At 38.6% G+C, this 23,494-nt stretch overlaps 13 protein-coding genes across 13 annotated transcripts; 4 read left to right on the top strand and 9 right to left on the bottom strand.

The window, feature by feature from the left end:
• Positions 1-233: 233 nt before the first annotated feature.
• On the bottom strand, positions 234-2,087 carry BRETT_004814 (uncharacterized protein; the record flags this gene model as incomplete). Its single annotated transcript, XM_041283303.1, has 1 exon — positions 234-2,087. The coding sequence occupies one exon, from the start codon at positions 2,085-2,087 to the stop codon at positions 234-236; it is 1,854 nt and encodes a 617-aa protein (XP_041136655.1).
• A 257-nt stretch (positions 2,088-2,344) lies between these two features.
• Positions 2,345-4,078, bottom strand: BRETT_004813 (uncharacterized protein; the record flags this gene model as incomplete). Its single annotated transcript, XM_041283302.1, has 1 exon — positions 2,345-4,078. One exon carries the CDS (start codon positions 4,076-4,078, stop codon positions 2,345-2,347), a length of 1,734 nt encoding a protein of 577 aa, XP_041136654.1.
• A 726-nt stretch (positions 4,079-4,804) lies between these two features.
• On the top strand, positions 4,805-6,388 carry BRETT_004812 (uncharacterized protein; the record flags this gene model as incomplete). Its single annotated transcript, XM_041283301.1, has 1 exon — positions 4,805-6,388. One exon carries the CDS (start codon positions 4,805-4,807, stop codon positions 6,386-6,388), a length of 1,584 nt encoding a protein of 527 aa, XP_041136653.1.
• A 61-nt stretch (positions 6,389-6,449) lies between these two features.
• On the bottom strand, positions 6,450-7,567 carry BRETT_004811 (uncharacterized protein; the record flags this gene model as incomplete). Its single annotated transcript, XM_041283300.1, has 2 exons — positions 6,450-7,329; positions 7,359-7,567. 2 exons carry the CDS (start codon positions 7,565-7,567, stop codon positions 6,450-6,452), a joined length of 1,089 nt encoding a protein of 362 aa, XP_041136652.1.
• Positions 7,568-7,871: 304 nt separating this feature from the next.
• BRETT_004810 (uncharacterized protein) lies at positions 7,872-8,519 on the bottom strand (the record flags this gene model as incomplete). The annotated part of the gene is made up of 1 exon (XM_041283299.1): positions 7,872-8,519. The coding sequence occupies one exon, from the start codon at positions 8,517-8,519 to the stop codon at positions 7,872-7,874; it is 648 nt and encodes a 215-aa protein (XP_041136651.1).
• A 441-nt stretch (positions 8,520-8,960) lies between these two features.
• Positions 8,961-10,037, top strand: BRETT_004809 (uncharacterized protein; the record flags this gene model as incomplete). Its single annotated transcript, XM_041283298.1, has 1 exon — positions 8,961-10,037. One exon carries the CDS (start codon positions 8,961-8,963, stop codon positions 10,035-10,037), a length of 1,077 nt encoding a protein of 358 aa, XP_041136650.1.
• Positions 10,038-10,180: 143 nt separating this feature from the next.
• BRETT_004808 (uncharacterized protein) lies at positions 10,181-13,135 on the bottom strand (the record flags this gene model as incomplete). The annotated part of the gene is made up of 1 exon (XM_041283297.1): positions 10,181-13,135. The coding sequence occupies one exon, from the start codon at positions 13,133-13,135 to the stop codon at positions 10,181-10,183; it is 2,955 nt and encodes a 984-aa protein (XP_041136649.1).
• A 346-nt stretch (positions 13,136-13,481) lies between these two features.
• On the bottom strand, positions 13,482-14,834 carry BRETT_004807 (uncharacterized protein; the record flags this gene model as incomplete). The annotated part of the gene is made up of 1 exon (XM_041283296.1): positions 13,482-14,834. One exon carries the CDS (start codon positions 14,832-14,834, stop codon positions 13,482-13,484), a length of 1,353 nt encoding a protein of 450 aa, XP_041136648.1.
• A 507-nt stretch (positions 14,835-15,341) lies between these two features.
• On the bottom strand, positions 15,342-16,475 carry BRETT_004806 (uncharacterized protein; the record flags this gene model as incomplete). The annotated part of the gene is made up of 1 exon (XM_041283295.1): positions 15,342-16,475. One exon carries the CDS (start codon positions 16,473-16,475, stop codon positions 15,342-15,344), a length of 1,134 nt encoding a protein of 377 aa, XP_041136647.1.
• A 1,739-nt stretch (positions 16,476-18,214) lies between these two features.
• BRETT_004805 (uncharacterized protein) lies at positions 18,215-19,303 on the top strand (the record flags this gene model as incomplete). Its single annotated transcript, XM_041283294.1, has 1 exon — positions 18,215-19,303. One exon carries the CDS (start codon positions 18,215-18,217, stop codon positions 19,301-19,303), a length of 1,089 nt encoding a protein of 362 aa, XP_041136646.1.
• Positions 19,304-19,803: 500 nt separating this feature from the next.
• On the bottom strand, positions 19,804-20,457 carry BRETT_004804 (uncharacterized protein; the record flags this gene model as incomplete). The annotated part of the gene is made up of 1 exon (XM_041283293.1): positions 19,804-20,457. One exon carries the CDS (start codon positions 20,455-20,457, stop codon positions 19,804-19,806), a length of 654 nt encoding a protein of 217 aa, XP_041136645.1.
• Positions 20,458-21,047: 590 nt separating this feature from the next.
• BRETT_004803 (uncharacterized protein) lies at positions 21,048-21,557 on the top strand (the record flags this gene model as incomplete). The annotated part of the gene is made up of 3 exons (XM_041283292.1): positions 21,048-21,102; positions 21,179-21,201; positions 21,327-21,557. The coding sequence occupies 3 exons, from the start codon at positions 21,048-21,050 to the stop codon at positions 21,555-21,557; spliced, it is 309 nt and encodes a 102-aa protein (XP_041136644.1).
• A 243-nt stretch (positions 21,558-21,800) lies between these two features.
• Positions 21,801-22,904, bottom strand: BRETT_004802 (uncharacterized protein; the record flags this gene model as incomplete). The annotated part of the gene is made up of 1 exon (XM_041283291.1): positions 21,801-22,904. One exon carries the CDS (start codon positions 22,902-22,904, stop codon positions 21,801-21,803), a length of 1,104 nt encoding a protein of 367 aa, XP_041136643.1.
• Between the last annotated feature and the right edge of the window lie 590 nt (positions 22,905-23,494).

Genomic DNA, 23,494 nt, shown 5'->3' with positions numbered 1-23,494 from the left:
TGAAGAAAAAAAAAGATAGAATGAGTGCATGAAGTTCGATGCATTTTTTTTTTTTTTTTTTTTCCTGTTCTCTCCTCACCTTTACCTATCTTCTATTATTTCCAGAGCAACAGACTTCGTCCGATATTAACAGCACTAAAATAATAAATAAAAGGAGCAACATTAACCTTACAATTCTTCATACTTGTACATTACTATAATTACACAAAATATTAGCAAATTTTGCACGCTCCTCAGCGAAACAACAGGCCATTTCCACCCCCCTGCTGACTCCATCTTCCATTTATATCGTAAGACGTTTCCTGCCCATAAAGTTTGTATGCCGCACGTATGTGATCGGCAGTAAGATGCGTGTTTGCATCAGGTATGATCACCCTAAAGTTATTATAGGTGTATGGGTTTCGTCTCGGGAACTTACTCTGATCACGTAACTCCTCGTAAAATGTTGGCGGGGGACCAGGTTTCTGGATTTGTGAAAAATCGGTTCCACCCTCGGCCTTTAACCGTTGAAGTGCATTCTCATACTTCTTCAATGCTCGCTTGTAGTTTAACTGCTGTATGACCTGGCTTTCAAACTGTTTTCTCTGAGCATCCTTGGCTCTTTCTACTATGTTGCCAACAAACATCTTACCCACACCACCTATAATTTTTGCCAAACTGGTACTGATACTCTGCCCTATTGTGCTACTCACAAGCCTCCTGACACTTCCCGTATTCAAGTTTGTTCTCCGGAAAAATTCATACCGCGACATTTGCTCTTTGTCCATACTCTCAAGAAGAAGTCGCCTCTTCTCATTCAATGTGAGATCTAGGGATATCTCCTCCGGGTTAATACCAAAGAGATCTAACAAGTCACCAAACTCTGGCTCATCGGGGTCATTATCGTCTCTCTCAATACCTTCGTCCTCATCTCTTTTCTTAGAAAGAAGCTTTTCTGCAATGTTCACTTCTTTGTATGCCTCAAACTTTGTCTGTAGATACTTCATTCCGGCTATCATGTCCAAAGGCACACCGTTCTCGTCAAGTGGCTGTGGTTTTTCCGGTTCCGGTAATTTTATTTTCTTCTTGTGTTCCTTGTGCTTAGGAGCCTGAGCTTCGCTCAACTGGGACCCGTGTATGTGCATATTATTTTTGAAGTATGCTCCCTGGTCTAACGACTCTGGTATGTTAATGCGAATTTTATTGGAACTTTTCGCCTTCGCTGAGCTTTCCTCTAGAACCGATGCACTCCGAGATAATGCAACATCCGAACTGGATTCTTCTGTTTTCAGCGAGACAAGGCCTGTACTGTCCATCATACCATTAAAGCCAGTACTTTCAGTTGCCTTCTTCTTTCTTGGTTTTCTTGGCTTTCTGGGCTTCTTGGGCTTCTTGGGAGCATTTGGGTCTTTTTTGTGCTTTGTGTATTTTCTCTTCTTCCTTGGTCTTCCGGGGCCTCTTTTATGTTTTGGCTCCTCATCTGTTGAAGACACACCTCCTGAACCCAAAAATGGTAAATCCCCAAGTCCTACATTGTCCGGATCAAGACTCCGCATAAAACTTTGAATATCAGCTTCATCTGCAGTGCTTGTTGATAGTGCGTTTCGAATATTTCCATTGCTTCCTGAAGGTGAATCCTGCTTGTCTCCAAAAAGCAGACCTGGGCTATAATTCAGGATATCATCTGTAGTCAGTTTCTCAAGATCAAAATCCAACTCCCCCTTCCCCTTATTTTTTTTTGTCCGCTTTTTATAGTGGCGCTTTTTCTTTGGTTGTTCTCCTCTGTCTTTGCCCTGATCCTTCTGCACTTTTTGTATTGCCTGCTTTGTCTCAGTAGGTTTTGAATGATGTAGTTTAAATGGAATCGGACCTCCAGAGGAATGCGTACTTTCCACCCTCATTGATGCATGTAGACTTGCACTAATGTGTGATTCTTCAATTGTCTGTGGTATATTCGATAGTAAGGAATTTGTGCTCGAAGCTGGTCCTGAATGTTGCTTTAATTGATGTTGTTCCTCTTCCAACTTCTTAAATAGGGCATCCAATTGGTCACCGCTGCCCAGTGGATTATCTCCTATATTCCCAAAGAGATTGAACTCATCACTCATGATGTATAGTTGGAGACGCTAGGAAATTAAATATGTTTAATGTGAAACCAAAGTGGTTAAAGCTACTAAATAAATTATTGGCTATATATATATCCACCGGCCTGAGCGTTGTTGAGTGCATTCTTTTTTCCACCTCCTTTTTTTTTTTTTTTTTTTTTTTTGATACCAAGAAAAAAAAAGTCTACACTGAGAGCTGTATCTAGTAGATTCACAATTACTATACCAGATATATATGCCAAATGTAAAATGCAATACAATTATAATGGAACATTCTTGCCCACGGCCAGGCTTGCGAGAAGCCAAAAATTGAGAATACTGATGAAAAGCCAAACAATAAAAGATAGGATGCCAGACACTTTACCATTACTCATATCCTTGTAAACTTCGTGATTGTCATTATTTCCAGTCGGTAATTCATCATAACGCCCAGAGTTTGCATGCCTGTTTTGTTCTTGATCTGTATCTTGCTGTCCGGACATGTTCTGTAGCTCCATCTCAGAAGAATCCTCACTAGAAGTACCATAGCTTTTGCCAACTCTAACCCTCATAATCTTTTTATTGCATGTAAGATAGATTAATGGTGCACTAACAAACGGCAAAAGCATTGAGAGAATAACCTGCGAGCCGTTAAGAACACTGCTGAGTCCCTCTCTTCCACTCTTGATCACAACTATAATGCAAGGAGTTATCGAAACTATTCTTGTCAATATTCTCTTCAATCCAGGAGGCATAGATAGTTTTGCGTGGCCTTCCATGATCATTTGGCCAGCCATTGTGACAACCGTACCTCCGCATAAACCAGAAAAAAGCAATGCAAGCGCAAATATCGTGCCTGCAGTTTGGGATAAATGGCTCGAAAGCAAGTAATGAAGAGTGAATAAATCGGCATTCTCCAAGTCACCGTCTCCATCATCATCACGAGGCTTTGACAAGGCAGTTCCGGCAATTATCAAAATTGCAGCATTCACAAACAGTGCGACTACTATCAATGAGACGATCAACTCGCCAATTGTGTAGTTCATGGTTGTTTCCACGGCCCCAATTGACGGGGTATAATCTGTCGAATCAGCTGAAAGGGTAGATTCAGAAAGTCCACTGGTGTTTTCTATGACTTCCTCTTCCTTGGACACTTTCTCTCTTTTCGAAGGGTAGCAAAATATAGCATTCTGCCGTGAATTCTGCTTTGGCATGGTGTAAAGGCCATGCTTCACATCATACTCTTTCATTCGTGATTGAACGACTCCGGATCCTAGATAAAGCGAGTGAGGCATTAAATTACTTCCTAGCAAGGCGGCAGAAAGATACAATCCCTCGGTATTAGAGAATATATCCTTTGAAGGTAAGAAACCTCTCGCCACAGATCCCCAGTTAGTGTCATGTGAAACTTTGGACAGCTCAATGACAAAGCAGGCTACTGTTAGCAGCACCAAAAGACTCACGAAACCTTCAAAGAGCCGTAGAACAAGTGGTGGTCCATTCGGTCTGTATGCCATGATAACCACCAAAACATCAATTGTGGTTAGAAGAACACCCCAAAAAAGCGGAATGTTGAATAATATGTTGAAAGCAATTGCAGTACCAATGATTTCCGCCACATCTGTAGCAATGACCGAGATCTCTGCAAAAACGTAAATGATATAGTTTAAATACTTTGGTAGGTGTTTGCGACAGTTGGTTGCAAGATCCTGACCGGTGCAAATTCCAAGCTTGCAAGCCTGAATCTGCATGATTCCTGCCATCACATTGGATACCAGCAACGAGAAAAGAAGCTTGTATTGAAATCGAGCACTAGCGATGCTGCTGCTGAAGTTTCCTGGATCCATGTATGCAACACTAACCATAAGACCTGGACCTATATACTTCATGAATTTAAATGCAACCTTTGACAGGTGTATGGTTGTTGATCTCACAGCCCGGAGACCCACCAAGAGATGACTATCTTTGGGCTTTGGCCCATTAGCCTCGTAAATGTCTGAAATATTGCCGGTCATGTGATGAATAAAGTAACAGGTGATAAACCCACAAATTCAAAAGAATCAGATGTTTTCTTGTAGAATTTATTATGCTATAGCGTGAGTAAATGCACTATTCCCTCTTCTTCTTTTCCTGATTGTGTCCACCCTTTATCTTAGATCTTGTATCTCTTACTCAGATCAATTCCCCCGCTAATCAGATTTGGTGATTTGATAATATGCAGTTTTTTATGAAAGATGAATGTTTTATCCTGGAAATGAAGTACCTGTTCTATGCTTAATTGTCAGTATTCTGGGTTTTTAAATCCCATGCGATAGCCAGTAAGTTAATATCTCAGCTCCAAGCCTCCTTATAAGGCTGAGTGTCGCAACGAATGCAGTAATAGAAGTTGTTAATGAGCAAATACAAGCCAAGAGTAAATGTAATCATAACCCATCTGTTACATAGAAGTGAAACGTTAGAAAAAAAGTCGACACACATATCTTTCACATAAAGCAGGAATGAGGAGGCGCTAGCGATTTGAGAGTTTTTTTTTGCTTTTTTTTGTTATGTCCACTTCATTATTCATACGCGAATTAAAATAGCCTCCTCTCTTTTCTATTATTTACCAACGCAAACAGAAGGCTGTGCAGACAATGTTTGTTCCAAATTTTGGTGGACATATCGCACCTGTTTGTATCTCATCATCTTTGAGTAAAGGTATATTTTATTTGCTTACAGCCCATTGAAAAGCATGGCATATAATGGTCGGGACTACATTATTTTTCAAGCAACGTGTATTGCGTGTGGTACCAAGCATTTCTAAATATGTCCGTATAAGGGCATTGCATTCATCTCGAGTTCTAAGTGCAGTATTGGGACCTGATGGGAAGCCAATTGTCAGAGATCTGAACAGATTGAAAACAACTCTTGGGCATACGAATGTCAATGGTGAACCTAAATTGAATATTGGTCATAGATTTTCAAGTAAGAATGTGAAAATTGATCCATCTAGTGTGTCTGCTTCGGAGAAAAGTAGGCATTTATCGAATATTATTGAAAACCTCATTAAAGCTACAGGTCCGATTCCGATTTCCAGCTATATGAAAGAATGCCTTATAAATCCCAATTATGGTTACTACACTACGAGAAACCCATTGGATACCAAAACGGGTGATTTCATAACTTCCCCAGAGATCAGTTCTACCTTTGGAGAAATGTGTGCATTGTGGTTTTTCAGCAACTTCATAAATCAATTGCATTACCAGGCAACCTACAATAGGGAGGCTTTTAAGATAAAGGATAAAAAATTCAGATTTATCGAATACGGCCCGGGAAGGGGAACATTGATGTACGATATGCTTCGAATTCTTAACTGTTTTATTGCTGCCAACAATCCGATCGAGGTTGTGTTTGTAGAGAAGTCTGAGATCTTGATTAATGAGCAGTATAATGCTATTTGTGATCCTGCCAAGGCCAAGCTTGAAACAATCGATAAATTTACTTATAGATCTCATAGTAAATGGGGCAATCGTGTAATATGGCTAAAAGATGATAAGCTTGAGTTTGGCTCCGACAAGAATTATATGAACTTCGTTATCGCTCACGAATTCTTTGACGCACTCCCAATTAATAGGTTTGTGAAGACAGATAAAGGTTGGAGAGAGTGTCTTGTGGATCTCAAAAAAAGATATAGGAAGGATGCTATCTTGCCCAATGTAGAGCATGCTACGTCATCTTCTATTGATAAAAGCTCAGAAGATACGCCAGAGTTTGTCATTGTTGAGTCCACACATGAAACTCCAAGTTCTGCAATTCCAAGAGCAAACCCTCGATTTGATAACCTAATTGTTGGTTCTAAAGTAGAAATATGTCCAGATGCCCATTCATATATGTATGAAATGGCAGACATAGTTAAACGCGGGGATATAGGAGCAGGCTTAGTTATAGATTACGGTAAAGCAACCATCCCTATAGAAACATTGAGAGGAATACGCAATCAGAAGTTTGTCGATCCCATGAGTCATCCTGGAGAAGTAGATCTTTCTGCAGATGTCGATTTCAGTGATCTCAGCCATTTATTAAGTCATGAAAAAGGTATGTTATCCAAATTTGCGGATCAGGGCGATTGGCTTAACAATATGGGGCTTGGATATCGTATTGACCAACTTGTTGATGCCCATAAGAATGACGACAATTTGAAAGCAAAGATTGTTGACTCCTATAAGAGGTTGACAAGTAAAGGCTTCCGTGAAATGGGAAAAGTGTACAAGGTTCTGGGTTTTTACGATAGCAAGTATTCGAAATTGCCATGTCCGGGATTCGAAACGCCAAAGGCACAGAAGTAGTCAAGGGCATTGTATGTATTTTATAAAATTCTTGTATATGTTGTAAATTTATTGGATAGTTTCAGACACGTATCCTCTTCTCAGGTATCTGATCTGCCATGTCGCTTTCACTAAGAGTGTCTCTTCTTTTATATGGGATTTCTATCTCGGTATTCTCCCTTTGTTCTTTCACTTCCCCTTCCTTTGAAGATATGAGGTTGCCCTCATCATCCATCATGTTCATCAACCCTTTCATCAGATCATTTGGCTCCCTCATGCTATTCAGCACTGGATGAATGGCAGTGGTGCCAGGAATCATCCTCAGAAGACAGTATTTTGTATTTGGGGGGCTGTTGTCAAACTTCAGAGCTATCTTCATGTAATCACGTGCAATCTGTGACCACGGCACAAGACCTTTGGAACTAAAGCATGAAACGTTTCTTTCCGCAGCAGATGCTATCATACATCCAATATCAGCCCCATATTTCTTCTGTATTTCCAAGTAGTCCTCATATTTCTTGATGCCACCGTTTATTATAAAGCTCACGTTGTTTTTCTGGCATATGTCGTATATTTCGGAAACGTAGTCTCTTATAGGAGGCTCTCGGTTTCGCATTTCTCTGGTACGGCAGTGTAGTGTTAAGTTGGAAATTCCAGTCTTGACGAGACGTGAAACCAAATCCAATGTATCCTTCTTCTCGTGTAAAAGACGTATTTTGACGCTTATTGGCTTCTTATGTGGCTTTCCTACTTGCTCAACTAAGCAGGTGAGAATTTCGCAGAGAAGATCTGGTTTTTTCAATAATGCGGCACCCATCCCAGAGTGAATCGAAAAATGTTTTGGGCAACCTGCATTAATATCGATACCATCCACATCATCAGCTATAACATTTGCTGCTTTGACTGCAAGCTTTGGATCGGCGGTACCCATTTGAAAAATAAGCTTACCCTTCTCCAGCTTTCTATATGTCCGGAAAACAAGGTTTGTGACCCGGGGATTTTCAGATTTCCACTCGAGGACAAAAAATCAACTGTGTCCAACTTTTTGTTGTACACTTTATGGCATGTTAGAATCTTTCTATCCACTATTTCAGGCCCCCAAACGAGATCAGCTCCATATTTTAAGGCCAGTAATCTAATAGGCAATTCGCCTATCCTCACCATAGGAGCCAAAGCAAATTTTGCTGTATAGTCCGCCATTTGGGGTCACCTGCAACTGTAATTTTTGGAATTATCTGATTATTATTAAGAAGGCAGACTTCGTATAAGATGGTCCGGAATGTCTAAGTTTTATATAATGTTTCTGAATGTAGTTATTTTCTAGATTGCAATTTCTACGTTTTTTTTTCGTTTTTTTTTTTTGCTTTTTTTTCATTTTTCATCTTCTATATATCGTAGCGCACGAGCAAATCATTAGCTAACTAATGGTTGATAGTAAATAATCTCGATTATTATATATATATGGCCAGATCTTAAGGCATATATACTCAGAGTAAGTATAAGCCTAAACCAAAAGTTTCTTCTTGTCCTTCTTATGCCCCCTGTGATTTTTGTGCTTCTTTCCCTTAACGAATATTTCTTTATTGCCTTTTCTGTGTCCAGTAACAACCTCTCCCAGTTCAGTTTTGGCTCTCTGCAAAACTATTGGCTTGTTCCCTACATATTTTCCGTTCATTTCTTTGTAGCATCGTAGATAATCATCGGGATTAGCAAACGATATAAATGCGTATCCTTTATTTACTTCTTCGCCCTGCCTATAAACTCTCGGTATCTTAACTTTAGAAAGAGACCCGTATTTGATAAATGTTTCCACTAGAAGCTTTTCCGTAACATCTTCCCCTATGTTTCCAACAAACAAGCGAAAATGAGATGGATTCCAATCCGCCAATGTCCGATCATACCATATTTTTCCTGTTTTTGGATCGATTCTCTCCATAGCCTTCTCTTTCTTTTTCGATGTCGTTTCTAAGCTGTTTCCATTTGTGCTGTCAAGTATATTTTTCACCTTGTTTAAAAGCTTTGGATCTGTGATTCTTCTCCTATTATTACTCTTTAAAAACTGATCCGACTTGAAACCCGAGGCTAACCGTCGGTCAGAAGATGCCTCGTGATGTATTTGTTTCTTTGGTCTTATATTTCCTCTTCTCTGCATTTTAAGGATGCTTATTATTTATACATTCAGCTGGTTCTTGTTCAAATGTAGGTACGAATTAAAAAGCATTTGCTAAATGCGATGAGATTTTGTGACACACTGAAGCGGTGCCTTTAATTTTTTTTTTTTTTTTTTTCAAATCTTTATCTACTTACTCGGATACCTCTCACATCAAGACAAATAATACTTCAGCTTTTTGTTATTTAGGTTTTACCTGATCGTTCCATACTCATCTTTATCCACCCCATGATGTTTCAATTAGTCCGACCCTTACTTGGGTTGTCTGTGAATATTGGTTGTCGGTCAATCTGCACCAATTCCTCCTTTAGAAACATACATCCTTCATATATCCTAACCAATCTTAAGCGGATCCGCATACACAATGAATTTAGAAGATATGCCTCGGATCTGCAGAAGCGAGACAATAAAAATAAAAAGACAATGATCTCGGCCGATGCTTATGAAAAGCAGCAGATTATCAAAAGACGGATTCCCGGAGAAGCTGAGCAAACTAACTCCTGGAAAGATAGAATGCCTAATAGCTGGCATTTTGAAAAAGAAGCAGCGCCTACCCTACTACCCAGACCCGGAGCACCTCCGCCAAATAAATGGCCACTTGCGAAGATGTATCAGGTTTTGAAGATGAAGAAAGAGCCGGAGCTGATATATGAAGCGGAGCCTCATAAGATGTATTTTGTCTTCTGTTACGCTTTTGCACTTGTGTTCATCATATATGCTATGAATGCCTTGAGTATAGGGCTTACACTCACTGATCGCATGTATAAAGATAATGACAACAAACTAAAGGACTGGCAACTTGATCTTGAGTACGTGATGCACTTGGTTATTTCTGTGGTGATGGCTTGTCTTCCTCTTGGTATTGGATTTGGGTTTCTACTGTTACCTAGCCGGTTGATAAGAAGAATGTGGTATCTTCCCGAAGGTTCTGGAAAGCCTGCGTACATAAAATTCACCACACATCCATTACTTCCTAATCGTCCTACTCCCGTTTGTACTATGCCTCTCGGAGTGTTGAGAAAGTCCATGACTGCCAAAATTTACAATGGTAAAGGTTTTTATGGTGTGACCGATTCTTCATTTTTCTTTTTCCTCAGGGAAAACGGAAGGAGGATACCTTTTATTGTTGATCGAAAGGGATTCTTTTGGGGAGATGGCAGAATGTTTGATTTGTTGTTCAGTAACGATACGATTGACCAGGTTGAAAATTCCAAGAAGATAGATGAAATATATGGTGATCTTCTAAGAGAGAGAAGAGAAAAAGAGCAGGCACTTAAGAAGGAGTATGGATTTGGATGGAGGACAAAGGCGGCTGGAAAGTTAATGGTTGATGATGTTTCAAAGATTAAAAGCTTAATTTCTGGATCTTCTGACAAGTCTAATACACCTGATAAGCCAAAGTCAACTTCCAAAACAAGCTCTAAAGCAGACGCTGGCAATTCCACCCCAAAAAAATCACAAAGCAAAAAACCCAAGAAGAAATATGAAAATAAGAAATGAGGATCTAAGAACCCTTTTTACATGTAAATACAATTTCAACACTATTCCCATTTTGCCGATAGATACCTATGTTATGTTACAATTATTTATATATTATACATTTATTGTCGAATAATTTATCCCATGAATGTTAAAAGCGTTAATCAAGCCTTTGTGCGTAGTAAGTGTATCATCTTCCTCATTATTTGAATTACTTCATTATCCTGTACTTCGTTCTTTGCAGTTGTCTTTGTTTCTCTAAGCTCCCTGTCAATCTCTCTTAGTTCTGAGTTAAGAGCTCCACAATTTCTGAAAATCAGAAAAAGAAACTGCATCATGTACTTCATCTCTCCATCTCTATCTTTCACATGTTTAAGTTTCTTCCATAAAAACTCTAGCATGGCCTCGCTCTGGCCTATACTAACAGCCAAAATGGATCTATTTTCCGTGTGCATTTCCATAATAATTGCCCTTTGAATTTCCCTGCAATAGCCGTAAAAGTTATTGGTGTTTAATAAGCCCTTCAGCATATGTGAAATATTATCTGGCTGATCAATTAGCTGGACAATTCGTTCCAGTCCTATCGTTTGCTCAAAATTTAATATCTTGGCAAGTGTCTGTTGACCATACTTTGGGTCGTCGATAATCATTAAAAGCATGCTCAGCAAAACTTTCGTTGATCTTCTTACTTTTTCTTCATTTGTAAACTCCAGGACTCTGAAAAGGAGCACAGACACTTTTTCCCGCAACTGCTTATCTACATGTCTTGTAGTCTGACTGTATGTGAGAATCACGTGCAACATTTTAATTCCTCCGCAATCAATTAAATCTTCCACATTCTCTTCGGTATCTCTACAGCACATTGCAATAAAATCAATGGCGTATTCGGCAAAAGACTTGTAGATTTCCGAATCCATCTTATCTACCAAGTCCTGTACCAACAACTGAATAAGAGTTGGGATACTAGCCAACGAAATAAACGACCTGCTTTGATCACCATCCATCATAATAATTCTTAGGGCTTTAAAGCGTGACTTTAAGCAAAAGGTATGATAACTGCGGAATATATTTTTGTAAAATCGCAACGTCAAAATGGAGTTTTTGTGAGCTGTAGGCACGAAATCAAGCATAATGTTGAGAATATCCATGACCTCATCAACTGAACTATCCAGGTTACTGCCAGATAGCTCCGATATACTAGATGAAAGTGCGATTGGAACATTCCTGGCAACAAGGCATGCGGTTATCTGGTCCTTCCGTGTTTTTTCATTGTTAAATAGCAACGAAAGTAGATGTATTATTTCTGCCTGGTAATCAAGAGTCAGAGAACCTTGAGCAAAAATGTTCCATACATATATATATGTCCCAGATTGGCCCAAGTTCTGCACACACGTTTTTGAAAGCTTAAGAAGGCTGATGAATTTGAGAACTATTTGAGGTGCATCATCATACAGCTCCAGAACTTGGGAAATTGATCCACTGACACAGAATTCCTCCAGACTGCTAATCCTCTTCTCAAAAAGTGCATTCGCAATACGCAACATTTCTATTTTGAGCTGATCGGTCTTATCCTCATCATTTAAGCAGTATATAAGCTCTAGCAAAAAATTGTGCTCAACCAACTTATTTAGAATCATTGCATTATCAAATGTGTGTACTCTTGCTAAGTCATCCACCCCACAGTTTGGTATGCTCTTGATTATGTGTATCTCGTTGGCCAAACTAGAAAGTTTGTCCTCCTGATCGCTCGAACTATCAGAAAAATCAAAGCCGTCATCAAAATCCTCAGAAATCTCCGCAAACATATTCATGTTCTTATTTCTAGAACGGTTGTTTAAGGCTCTGATATCAATATCTAATGTTTCAAACTCGTCCTCGTAGTTTTCATAATCATCCGGCGTCTCTTCAAACTTCGAAAGTTTGGCTCTATTGCTATCTTTTGAAATCATTTTCCCGTCATTTGCTGCCAACCATCTATGATGTTTTAACTCCTCGGATGTTAATCGCATCCCAGGATCATATACTAAGCAGTTCTTGTCCAAAAATTCAAAGCAATCCCTAGATATCGACTTGGGATAAATAATTCGCTCTCCTACACCAATCGCATGACAAGCTGGCAAGGGATCATATTGAGAAAATGGAGGCTCCCCTGTTAGTAACTCCAAGATTGTTGCACCCAAGCTCCATATATCGGCAGCCTTGGTTGCACCTTGGAGTTTAATAACTTCAGGTGCCATCCAATAAACAGAACCATATGGTTCTTTTCTTATAGTGTCTCTCAAATTTTTGTCGTTAACGTTTAGACTAACGCCAAAATCTGCAAGTTTCACAATATCTCCGTCCAAAAGGATGTTTGCAGCCTTTATATCCCTGTGAATAATTCCATGTGCGTGTAGATAGCTTAGGCCATTTAGGATTTGTCGAGTATATTGAATCACTCTTGATTCTGGCAAGCCCCCTTTCTCTCGAATAATTGTCCGTAAAGATCCTCCAGAGCAAAATTCCATGACAAGATCTAACTCGTGTGTATTTAGATGGTAATGATTTAGTCTGACTATATTTGGGTGCCTCAAATTCTTCATGATGAGGATCTCTTTCAAGATTGCATCCGGATTGTTCTCAGATTGCTTAATCACTATCGTTTTCATTGCAAATATTCTGCCAGATGGCTCGTGATAAACCTTATAGACTTTTCCGAATGCACCTCTTCCTAATAAGGATATCTTAGTAAATTGTGCAAATTCATGTACACTAAGGTCAGAAATTCTTTTGGCTACTTTCAATGTCCAGTCACGTGCCGTAAGATTTTGCTGTTCGTTTGTTTCATTCTTTCTTTTTTCCATCCCTGTAGATTTTGTCGGATGAAATTTTCCTTTGATCTTTGGTTTTTCGTTACTGGTAATATAATTGAAACTCTTTCCCCCTTCACTACCCAATTGGGAATGCCTTAGCTGGTTATCGATATCATCAGCTTCAAATTCATTGATAAAATCATCTGTATCGTTTCTGTCCGGCTCCTTGAATATCTCGAGAAGATTCTTTGACGTTGTATTTGCTATCCTTGTAGATCGTTTCCCAGTTCTTTGCACAGCCAATTGTGCACTGCCTCTGTGAAACATAGTCTCATTGATCTTTGGGATAATGTCAGGCCGTTTTTATGCGTAATGTCATGGAAATATTCCAAAAGAAGTATAAGCCCAGCCTTGAAAGGGTGATAAAGATTACAAAAAAGAGGACAAAGAGATAATGAGTGAATTGAAATCAGGAAGAAACAACACAAGGAAGATGAGAATTTACTTTTTTTTTTTTTTTTTTGAAGCACTCTTTGTGTTGACAATTTAAGGATTTTCGAATAACCCGGGCAGTGTTACCGTTCAAAGATCTTGGATTAATACCATACGCTACAATGTTTCTTTAAACGTATCTTATTGAGAATAAATCATATACTACAAATACAAAACAATCCTAATGAACTCCTGAAGAAGATGAAGATGATTCCTTTGCAGTTCCTGTGCCCGAAGAACTTTTTGGCTCTGCTGTCTCATTCTTCCCCGTTTGATTCTCGAAAGAAGAATCTTGGTTATTCCATGATAATAAAGATGAATCTCCCAACTTACGAGGATGAAGTATCTGCATTATAATGAATAAAACTGCCAAAGCAATGCAAAGACCACCTCCGACCATCCAGCATATTCCCAAGAAAGAATTTCTTCCTCCAATCACAGACCTTGTTGACAAGTATATGTACTTATGGCCATTGTAAGGAAGAACTGGAAAATGAAGACCCACGTTGATCTGGTATAAGCCCTTCTTCAAGGTTGAATCGTCATTTCTTGCAAACATCTTGGAAAATGGAGTTAAGGCAGCCGGTGACATCCAGTTCTGGAAGTTCTCCCACTTCGAAATATCAGGAATATTATCATTTGTATAGCCGTTTGGGAACATTTTCACCCAGTTAGGAGGTGGCACTATATCACTGGCATCGTACGTTGTCTTCTTATATCTCTGGCTGTTGTATTTCCAGGCAATTCCACTTTTTGACAGTGCATAGTCTCCGGAGGTGCCGTTAACTGCCGATAAGCTGTCGCTGTAAGTATCGTTGAATAAGGAGTTGGCAATTAAGCCGCATGGATAAATGATTTTCCCCGTCTTCGAGTCAACAGAAAGGGGCTCGCAATTCTGACCCACGGTATCCTTAATATCGCTTACAGTTGCCTGCTTTCCTGTGAGTTGGTCCTCGCTAAACGAAGTTGCGAATCTTCGATGGTTTGGGTAGAAATTCTTTAATCTGTAGAAGAAAAACACAGCCGGGCCAATGTCATCGGGAATCTGGAATTGTATTTGACAAATACTCCGGTCATCCGGATAGTTATCCCATGTTGATGATGTATTTGTGGCAAGCTTCCATTGAGGTTTGATATCGATGATTTTGTGGAAATGGAATTCATACTGGTCAGATGGAATTTCACTAAAGTAACTCGAGCTTGCCTTCTTTTCACATTGTGAGTAGTCGATCACTAGATCTTCCACCTTATTGGCTCCGTAAAGCATCGCTCCTCCTAAGGGCAAAAATATAACAGCTAATATTATTAATGCGGGAATCACGTTCTTTGGAGTGAGAATGGGGTGAACGGCCTTTAATTTTTGCTGTGTAAAGGGGTTTTCCTTTGGTCTTCGACTCTTTGGTTTTTCTTCTTCGACATCTGAATCTGAGATTTCATCTTCCTCTTCCATCTGATCAGCAGCTCCTACATCATTATTTTCATTCTGTTCATTATGTCTGTGTCTAAGTTCTGACCCCAGCCCTGACAATGCCATTTTTTTGCTTATATTCTTTAATTTCAGGCCGCTACTTAGCTAATTATTGATTAATTTGGGCTCTCAGTGAAGTTTGGTAGGTAATATGTTAATGTTTTTGGTGCCTCGATATATATGTAGTTCGTACTTCACCGCTCGGCTCGGCAGTTTAAAAAAAAAAAAAAATAGTTGAAATGATTAAGAAAACAGGGGAAGTGACGGTTATGTTTTTTTTTTTTCTTCCCTGCAATCGGTTATAGCTCCGGCTTATTTCCATGTTCAGCCTCCGTTCCATATGTGTACCAGGAAGCGGCGTTTAGGAATTTCTTTTAAGCCCGATTTTACTCACACGGTAATTATTCCTCAAAGTTTGAAATCACAACTTCATATTTGTCTATTTACACGATCCAAATATACATGCATAAATACAAAAATTGTCCTCGAAGCTTATATCAGCATTACGAAGATAATATTTCTAAACTTTCTAGTGATATCCAGCCTTCAATTTCATTGGGAATTAATCATGATTCATTCTTTCTCTCCTTTCTCTCCCTCAGTTTCCTCACCATCTCCTTTTTTCTCTCCCTGTTCGCCCTTTTTCTCTTCCTTAGCATCCTTCTTTTCGTACTTTGGGAATGTGGATCTTGTAATCAATCTGTCAAGTAATGACCCATTTGTTTTACCGGCACTGCCGAGTTTCTCCACATGCGACAAAAATGGATTTATGAAGTCCAAGGTCTGTTTAAATTGGGGCTGCAACTCTGCTGGAAGCATTTCAATATTCATCTGAAGCAACTTCAAAATCGAATAAGCATGTTGCCATCGATTGAAGTTGGCTGCTGGTTGCTTCATCTCCTCGTCCTCGGAATATTTGTATGGCTCAAATTTCGCTTCGAACAATCCCAAAAACTTGCTGATCTTTTTTGTCAATATAGCCTTTTCAATTGGTAAAAACTTCTGCTTTCCTGAGGCCTCCGCTTCAAATCTATTGATTTGTAACTGTGTATAAATATCCAAGTTTGCAGCTGTGATTAAAGCGGTATCTGAGACTGCATGCTTGTTGTGTTTAAACGCATGACGAAGCCTCCTATAAACCCAGTTCATTGAAGTGATCTTGCACTGTCTTGCCTCTATAGCTCTAAGAAGTATAATTGCCTCAATATTCCTAGGTCCAAAATGATTCTCCTTCTTGTAGTTTAAAAGACCATAAAGCCACGAAAGTTTTGGTCCAAAAACGCCGAATTCTGCACTTTTGTACAAAAATGCATTAATGACAGCCGGCGTAAGTATTTCCAACGCCTTTTTTTCGGCCTTGTCAAACGTTTTTTCGACATCCTCTAGCTCACCCTCAACCAGTATGTTGTTAATGAAGTTAATAAATTTCACTTCTGAAGGAACCCCTGGCGGTGATCTTGGAACTATTGGTCTTCCTTCAGAGTCTGCGGCATTCATAGAAATGAGTCTGTCCGCATTCTTCTGCCTATACACTAATGGTATCCATTTTTTTCCAAGAGACTTCCTGTAAATGTAATCATCAACCTGATCTTTTATTTGATAAACTGAATTTTCTGAATTATTTGTTCCCTGTTCTAGAAGCCGCTTGGCACAACTCGAGAATGTTCTCAACTGCGAAGACCGCAGCAATCTATTCTTTATAAACATGTTACTGGGTTGTTTTTTGACCTTTTCTCGTCTTATCTATCCTCTGTGGGTGCGTTTTTTATGCTTTAAATCAGCACCTTCTTCATTACCATCCATTACTCTCGGGCATTTTTTTTTTCTCACCTGCTGGGAAAAAAAGAAAAAAAAGTATATCGAATGGTTTTCTACAGCAATTTACATCCTTACACTCTCTATTTCAAATCTTTTCCCGTATCTCTCTCCCCTTTCATTTTTCACCCTTGGTTTTCATCATGGGAAATTTTAAAGTTGCTGTCAGATCGCGAAAACAGCCCGCACAAGTAGCACTTTGAAAAATTGCACGTATTTTTCATGAGTACATACGCATATTTCCTAATCAGGTATTCTGCTCTTCAACAGGATCAACCGTCGAAGACTTACTCGATTTTCACAATTACTTCGTATAAAGCAAATAACATATGTACCATGCTGTAGTTCAAATCCATATCTTACTACTTTTTGCTATTTCCCTCCCTTTTTGTAGTTTTGTCTCCTCCAACCACCTCCATCACACTAAATCATCCCACCTTTTGAAAATAAAATAAATAGATAGCGCGTTGAAAGGCAGTGCAAAGGAGCCAGAAAGATTAATAGTGATCCGAATAATTTCACAATAAAGTTTGGCTACGTGTGTCATGTCTCAGGTACAGGATAATGAGAGTTTGGAAATCAACACGAAACTGAATGATTTCCTCAGATCGGAGCACTAACGATAGCTCCGCGATATGTAATGTATTGTCATTTGATCTTCGGTCTGAAGCTAAAATGCGTCCGGAAAGCATTTTTTTAATACTTGTGTCCTTAAGTGGGGATACATAGAGACCCTTGCAATCCTAATGTTAAGCCGTACAATTTCTGCCGAATAAGAAGGGGAAAGCGGACTTTATTCATCTGCAATTTAGGAAAGTTCTGATCGGCAATTAGAACTTTTTCCGAGGTTCTCATACTATACGACCCGCCCCGTCCGGAGAAGAAGCCGAGTTTTTCATTTTTTTTTTTTTTTTCACACTTTTTTTTTGTTGGCGTCCTGATAATAAACTTTATTTCAGGCAAATCTACTCGAGGGCGCACTATCTATCTATCTATCGTATTGGGACATCATTGATTTGCTATCAAGACTAAATATCAAGAAAACCGCATACAGGCGTACCGATATTTCAAATCATTGAATCCGTAAATGTGTCCGCTGATGTCATATTATTGCTTTATTATGTTTGAATGAACTTCAGGCGTATCTCCAACAATCGGAATTAAATGTATCATATTTTTTTTACCTTTGCATGATTACGCATCGTGTGGTCGATATTTCGCTTCCTTCATTTACATTACCTAATTAGTCGCGTCCAGTCAGATTGTTTGTTCACTCCTAAATATTTTTATTCACGCTTATATAAACCTCATTCATTATGTGCAGCCGTGTTTTTTTTTTTTTTTTTTTCGTTGTTTTTCCCCTTAAACGACCGGATATATACATATAAATATATCTTCTTTCTTTACTGTTCTGCTTTCCCTACTATCGTCTACTTTACGCTTCTTTGTATTTCAAAGCTCGTTTCTCTACCCGTCGTGTTCTTCTTTTCTAAAATTTTAAGAGGTTGGACTGAATTTCATCCAACATTTGTACAATTTTAGGTTGCTCCTATCCACATTATAGATTATTAATAAGTGCTTCGCAGTGAAGTTATATAAACTCAGTCTGAAGTCAAAAATACAAAAGTAAGATGTCCAACGTTACAGATAAGGCATGCTTGTTTTCGAAGTTGATCAACGGAGCCGATATCGAGCAAATAAAATCGGCAGTTAGACCGGCAGCAGTTGCTGTCCCAAGACCAAGTTTTTTCAAAGGTTATTCTGATGAGGTTGCAGCTTTGGCTTTACCCATAATTGCATACTGGACATACTCATCTATATTCCACATTATGGATGTTTATAAACTGGCTGAGGGTCATAGAATCCATCCTACAGAGGAAATGCTCAAGAAGAACAGAGCTTCTTTGTACGAGGTTGTGAGGGATGTGATCTTGCAGCATATTATACAAACCATAACAGGTGTGCTAGCATTTAACTTGAATGTGCAGGAATACACGGGCTTCGAGAATGCCGAAATCTGGGATTTGAGACAGAAGTTCCCATTGCTTCCAGCTTGGTTCTTTTACGTTGCATACTGGTACTTGATTCCTGCTTCGAGGATTTTTACTGCATTCGTCATTATCGACACATGGCAGTTCACTCTTCACAGATTGATGCACCTCTCACCATTCCTTTACAAGCATTTCCATTCAAGACATCACCAGTTGTATGTGCCATATGCTTACGGAGCATTGTTCAACAATCCTGTTGAAGGTTTGTTACTAGATACCGTCGGAACCGGTGTTGCCTCGATGATCGTTAATCTATCACAGAGAGAATGTATGATTTTGTACACATTCTCCACTATGAAGACTGTGGACGATCACTGTGGATACTCTTTCTGGTTTGATCCATTCCAGAGGTTGTTCCCTAATAACTCTATTTATCACGATATTCACCACCAGCATTTCGGTATCAAGTACAACTTCTCGCAGCCTTTCTTTACCTTCTGGGACAACCTCTTTGGCACGAGATTCACCGCTATTGATTCTTATACCGACAAGAACGGAAAGATAACTCTGAAAGGTTACAAGAAGTTCCTTCATGACAGAACCGACAAGAGAAGAAAGATTGCCAAGGAGTATAACATGAAATTCCATGAGATCTCTGGCTCTGAGGATGAGGAGGACTCGCCTGAGAACCCTCTCAATAAGAATAAGGTTCAAAAGAAGAATGAGTGAGTCCACTTTTTTGTGGTTGTCCTTTTTTTTTTTTTCTTGATGTTTTCACACAACCACTGGATCCGTGTTTCGGAAGGTTTGGTGTTTTTATGTCCTTTGTACTTGGTCAACTTCATGTAAGTTGGGTACTACTTTCATTTTTGTTTACGTTTGATGTCCACCTTAATGTTCCTCAGGCTGTTTATGTCACAAATCTCTAATCAGGCGGATTGTTTCCAACCGTTGTCCCGTTTAGGGATGTTTTTTTGTGACGTGGTGTCGCCTATATTTTATCCTAATCATTTAATTGGAAATGACTTTATTGTTTTCCTCCTTTTACATCTCACTTCAACTATATATCCTATCGTTTGCAAACGGTACTAATGAATAATTATCTTATTTTAGTCTTAGTCCCTAGACCTTAAATATGGGCTCCTTCTGAGCACTGCCTATATATATATATGTACATGGTATTTCTGTGATTTACAATTTTGACCTCGTTGAACGGCAGAAATATCAGCTTAAAGCACAGAAATTTTCTTCTTGTCAGCTGTCTCGTCAGAAGCTGGTTCCACTTCCAATCGTTTTTGTTCTGCAACCTTGAAATCTTCCAGCCCCTTCTTTCTTATTTCATCTAGCACGACAAACTTCTCACGGGTACCAACCTGATCCATCTCTTCATGCTGGACGAATTCCTTGTTCCAGTACTTGTCCTCACCTTTCCTCCAAAGCGAGTCCCAATATATCTTAGTCTTAAACTTAAATTCATCAACAACAGTACTCAAATCAGCAACAGCTTCCTGAGACCATGTTGGTCTGTACTGTCCCGAATACCAAATTTGGTTATATATGTTTCTTTTCCGCATTGCCTCTGCCTCCTTTCTCTTTGACACTTCTCTCATATACCTCAGCTCCACTAATGCATGATAAGCCTGAACTGTTTGCTGGTAATCTTGGAATTGTGCAACTGCTAATGGCCTCCATAAATCTCTTCTCTTTGAAGGTTTCCTGTTTTCCCAGTTAGGCCTGAAAAACTGTTGTTTTATCTGATATTTAGTGACATGAGGTGTCTGTGAGTATATCACCTGGCCAGACTCTATGTTTCTAAAAAGATATATTTGTGGAGCAAACCCGTTCTCCTTGAGCCAAAATGTATTTCTAAACTTGCTAGCCATCTTGACAAAGATTCTTCCATAAGGCGAGTCTCCGTATGGTACTGCTTCAGAGATTATTCGAAAAGATGTCAAAAACACTAGAAAGGAGACGAGTAAATTTTATTGCCAATGCAATGCACCCAAGGTCAGGAAAAGAATTTCGAGTATTCATTACTGGGGCAAGGATTTATTTCATTTTTTACTTTCTCGTAACCATCCAACTGGCATATATCTATGATGATCCTTTGTTATGCAATTCATATCATGTATAACTGATCAATTTACCAGCAATCCCATACGTGCAATATCCTGATACGCATTCATTAGGCACAAATAAGATATCGAGATGATCTAGTTCTTGATGCTTCTAATCATCTATTTATTCGAGAAACAGGTAACTGCGGATATTCGAATATTTTTTTTCTCGTTTTTTCGTTATGTCTCTCTTTCTCATTCTTCGAAATCCACCGGAATGTTTTCATCGTACCAGTAGATATATATCACTGGAAATATTTTACCTCCATTTATATTCTTTCAATCTTTTGAATTACTTGCTTTCTGATTACTCTAGGATCAATCCAGTTCAGTCAATCATCGTTAGATACAATACAATGTCGGATCAGGTAGAAGCTCCAACTACAGACAATGCAAGCAGCAAGATCAATCGTAAGTATTTAAAATGATATATTCTTCTCCGGATCCCATTTTCAGTTACTAACAGTGATTCCTTCTATTATAATAGCTGTGTTGAAGTCTTCGGACATGGTAAGTTAACAATTTTTCATATTTGCTTGGGTTTGTTGGATCTGGTTCATGTTTTGTTTTTGAAAGACTCGTACACCGGTTTTGAATGAATCTCAACAGAAGTACTAACATCTTTCAAATTTTAGCCTGAGGAAATGAAAACTAAGGTTTATGAACTTGCACAGAGTGCTCTTGATAGCAGTAAGAAAGCCGTTGATATTGCTGCCTCAATGAAAAAGGAGATGGATAAAACATACGGCCCTACCTGGCATGCTATAGTGGGAAAAAGCTTTGGGTCATTTGTGTCTCATGAAAGTGGCAACTTCATTTATTTCTATGTGGACAACTTGGCATTTCTTCTTTTCAAAACCGCTTAATCTTTTATTGGATTGGTTACGTTGTTATTTTGTTTGTTTGTCTGCTTTTTTTTTGATTTCTTTGCATAGCATTTCCTGTGGAGGTTCGGTCTAGCTGAGTTGTTTATTTCCAGTTCGCCGCTACATCTAGTGCCTCTACATTAATATTACATCTTTTTCTCCTTCCGTTAGTCTAGTTCTATCTTTAATTCTCTGTATTTAATTTAAATACTTGTATCTGCCAATATTGAATGAATTCAGCTCCTAGTTCATCTTCTTCAATATACTATTCCTTATTCTCCTGTTTTGAGTCTTCAAAGGGCTAAACATAGCCGTTTTTTTCTCATCAACGATGCTTTGTCCTCCCCTGATCACATTCGGCTTTCTTAAACTGCTTATTGTCCTGCTTCGCTTACTGGTTGCAGATAATGGTGTACTAAGCACTGCCGTGGGTGATAACTCCGATCTTTCTCCTGATGCCAAAATTCTTCGTAGCATCACTCTTTTTGAGCCGTGAGGTGTGCTGTATATGTGATTGTCACTTTGTTTATCCGTATGCAAGCTTTGGCACTCGTTTAACTTTTCCATTGACTTGACGTCCACTTTAGAAAAGCCTATTTCGTTTTCTTCATCGCCATTGTCATCGCCTGATTCTTCTGAAAATAGCCTATTCTTCAACTCTGCCGTTTCATTGTGTGCCTTAGGCGAATTCTGAAGATTCATTTGTCTCTTTACAGACAACTCCGTGAGAATTTTCCTAGCCGAAGGTGAAGGTGTTGATGTTCCATTCAAGTTGGGTGTTGATTGAAATGCATTTTGCACACCGGTCCGCAATGGTGAAATACGAGTTCTTCTGGTTGGAGAAGGTGTCGATATTGAAAATTGCGAAGGTGAATTAAATGATAACTTGGAGTCTTTCAAATCAATAGTACGAGTGGGAGAAGTTGATAAGCCCAATAAAGGTTGGAAATGCGACTTATTCTTGCTTAAAAGCTTATCATACTTCTGCTGCAATTCAGTGTAGTTCCGCTCTAGATTCTTTTTGTCTGTCTGTGATATATTGTACTTGATGAGTAGTTGATTGTATCTTTTGGCTGACGAGATTGATCCGGCATTGTTTGCTTTATGTCTATTTTCCCTCCGTTGTTTTTGCAACTCCAAAGATACAGAGTGGTATCTTTTTTCTGCCTCCTCAATTGTTTCTAATATACTCGTATATAATTCTATTTGCTGTGCCAGTTCATATTGCTTTTCCAATGAAAGTTCCAAATTGTGCACCTCGTTACAAATCTCAGAATAGGACTGAAGCTGCAATTGAATATCGCTATCCAACGTTGACAGTTCATCCATTTCCTCTACGAAAACCATTTCCTGTATGTTGCAGATTTCCACTACAAATGAAATGAATTACTTCAAGATTGAAGTAATCCTTTATTTACTTGATCAATGTTTACATGTTGATTTTTTGTTGATTTTTTGTTGATTTTTTTTTAGCCCGGGCCTTGTTTATTTTTTTTTTTTTTTTTTACTGGAATGAAATTTCATTTGTAAATCTGACTGCGACATTAGGCAATGTTTCATTCAAGGATTTTTCCTGCTGGTTGAGTAATGGCTTTCTTATATTCTCTTGGTTATCTTGCCTAAATAATCCTATTAAAATGGAATAAATTTAACCTTCGTGCGATGTAAAAACTTGCAATTATAAATTTCACTAAAAGAATTCTTTTTCACCGGAACATAGTTCTTTAAATTCTACAATAATTATAACCAGATATTTTTTGTTACATTTATTTGTGTAAATTTATGGACCACCCGATCGATCATAAAATAAAAATCTTATGTGAAATACATTTAAAGGAACTCTTCAAAGTGTTCTTCAAAGCCAAGATTATTATATAATATAGTATAGTAAAAATAACACATAATATTTCCAATATATATGTACAAGAAGATAACCT

This window comes from Brettanomyces bruxellensis, chromosome 7, assembly GCF_011074885.1.
Source record: "Brettanomyces bruxellensis chromosome 7, complete sequence".
Lineage (NCBI taxonomy): Eukaryota > Fungi > Ascomycota > Pichiomycetes > Pichiales > Pichiaceae > Brettanomyces > Brettanomyces bruxellensis.
Note: the sequence above shows the minus strand (reverse complement) of the source record. Positions and strands in the feature narration are given on the sequence as shown.